The sequence below is a fragment of the Phragmites australis genome, chromosome 1 (assembly GCF_958298935.1).
Source record: "Phragmites australis chromosome 1, lpPhrAust1.1, whole genome shotgun sequence".
NCBI lineage: Eukaryota > Viridiplantae > Streptophyta > Magnoliopsida > Poales > Poaceae > Phragmites > Phragmites australis.
In genome coordinates this window covers 30,700,263-30,701,603 of record NC_084921.1, presented here as the reverse complement: position 1 = coordinate 30,701,603, position 1,341 = coordinate 30,700,263, and the positions used below count along the sequence as shown (strand labels likewise).

Sequence of the window (1,341 nt, the reverse complement as noted above, 5' to 3'; positions counted from 1 at the left end):
GTCAAATCTAGTTCAAAAAAAGAATAGTTGTCAAATTAACTTGAGACGAGATATAATTAATTCGAAATAAAACAATTTACAAATAGTAAACCAATTATAAAAGAAATCGTTAATACAAAAATCGACCGGCTAGCTTGTCCACAGCATCTGGCTTGATAACGAATGATACACTCCGTTGGGTTTCTTGAGACGAGGGCATGAGTGCCATGCCGAAAGCAAAGCACCGGCAGCTAGAGATCCCTAGCCTTCACCCAAACGTCGATGATGAACTCAAATTTTTGCTGCGACCCTCAAGAAAAGCTTGGAATAACCAACTAAGCACACAATACATACACCGGAGCAACATATTTATAAGCCAATATATCGATCGTTGGGCGTCGAACTCTTGGCGGTAAAGCGCGCGTCACCTCACACCATCCATCGATCACCGGCTGTCGGATCAGAGATCAGACGCAACGCAACCACTTGGTCGATCTCGGTTCTTTCATGGCGTGCAGCAAGCCGCAGCGATCATCAGCGAAGGGCGCGCAGCCGGCAGCCTGCGACGCTGACATCGACCCCGATCTCGAGTGGCTCGACCGCGCCGCCTGCTACATAGTTCGCCTCAACCTCCCAGGTAACTAAAACGCGCACAGATACGTATACGTACGTGGCATGCTGTGTCAATTGTCTCATGGGATCGATGCATGTATGCGTACGTGAAGGGTTCAAGAAGGAAGACTTCAAGGTGCACGTGGACGCCGGCGGCCGGCTGACGGTCCGCGGCGAGCGTCCCGCCGGGTACGTGCGGTTCCACAAGGCGTTCCAGCTGCCCCAGACGACCAACTTCGACGGGGTCTCCGGCCGGTTCGACGGCAGCGTGCTGTCCCTGATCGTTCCCAAGGTGCCGGTTAGCGGGACGCAGATGGTGATGGCGAGGATGGCCGAGGCGAATGCCGCGGCGGAGTGTGCAGCGGCGCGGGAGGAGGCGGCCGGCGTGAAGGGGCAGATGGCCGCCGCGGCCATCGCCGGCTTCGCGCTCGGCATCTTCGTCGCGCACAGGCTCTTGACGGCCACGAATAGCTAAGACGTCATGTACTCGATCTGCATTTATATATATATATATATATATATATATATATATATATATATATATATATATATATATATGTGTGTGTGTGTGTGTGTGTGTGTGTGTGTGTGTGTGTGTGTGTGTGTGTGTATGTATACTCGATCTATTGAGGCCTCGTTTGGGTGCTCTGGAGCAGAACTCCAAACCCCGGCCGGAAACAACGGCCACGAGATGAGATGTCACGTGGAGAAATCATGAAGTATTAGATTTCAATTTCCTGTACCTGTGTG

At 51.5% G+C, this 1,341-nt stretch overlaps 1 protein-coding gene across 1 annotated transcript; it reads left to right on the top strand.

Moving 5' to 3' along the window:
- Positions 1-395: 395 nt before the first annotated feature.
- On the top strand, positions 396-1,066 carry LOC133884011 (17.6 kDa class I heat shock protein-like). The gene is made up of 2 exons (XM_062323418.1): positions 396-616; positions 705-1,066. Exons 1-2 carry the CDS (start codon positions 487-489, stop codon positions 1,064-1,066), a joined length of 492 nt encoding a protein of 163 aa, XP_062179402.1. The 5' UTR covers positions 396-486.
- The last annotated feature ends 275 nt before the right edge of the window (positions 1,067-1,341 follow it).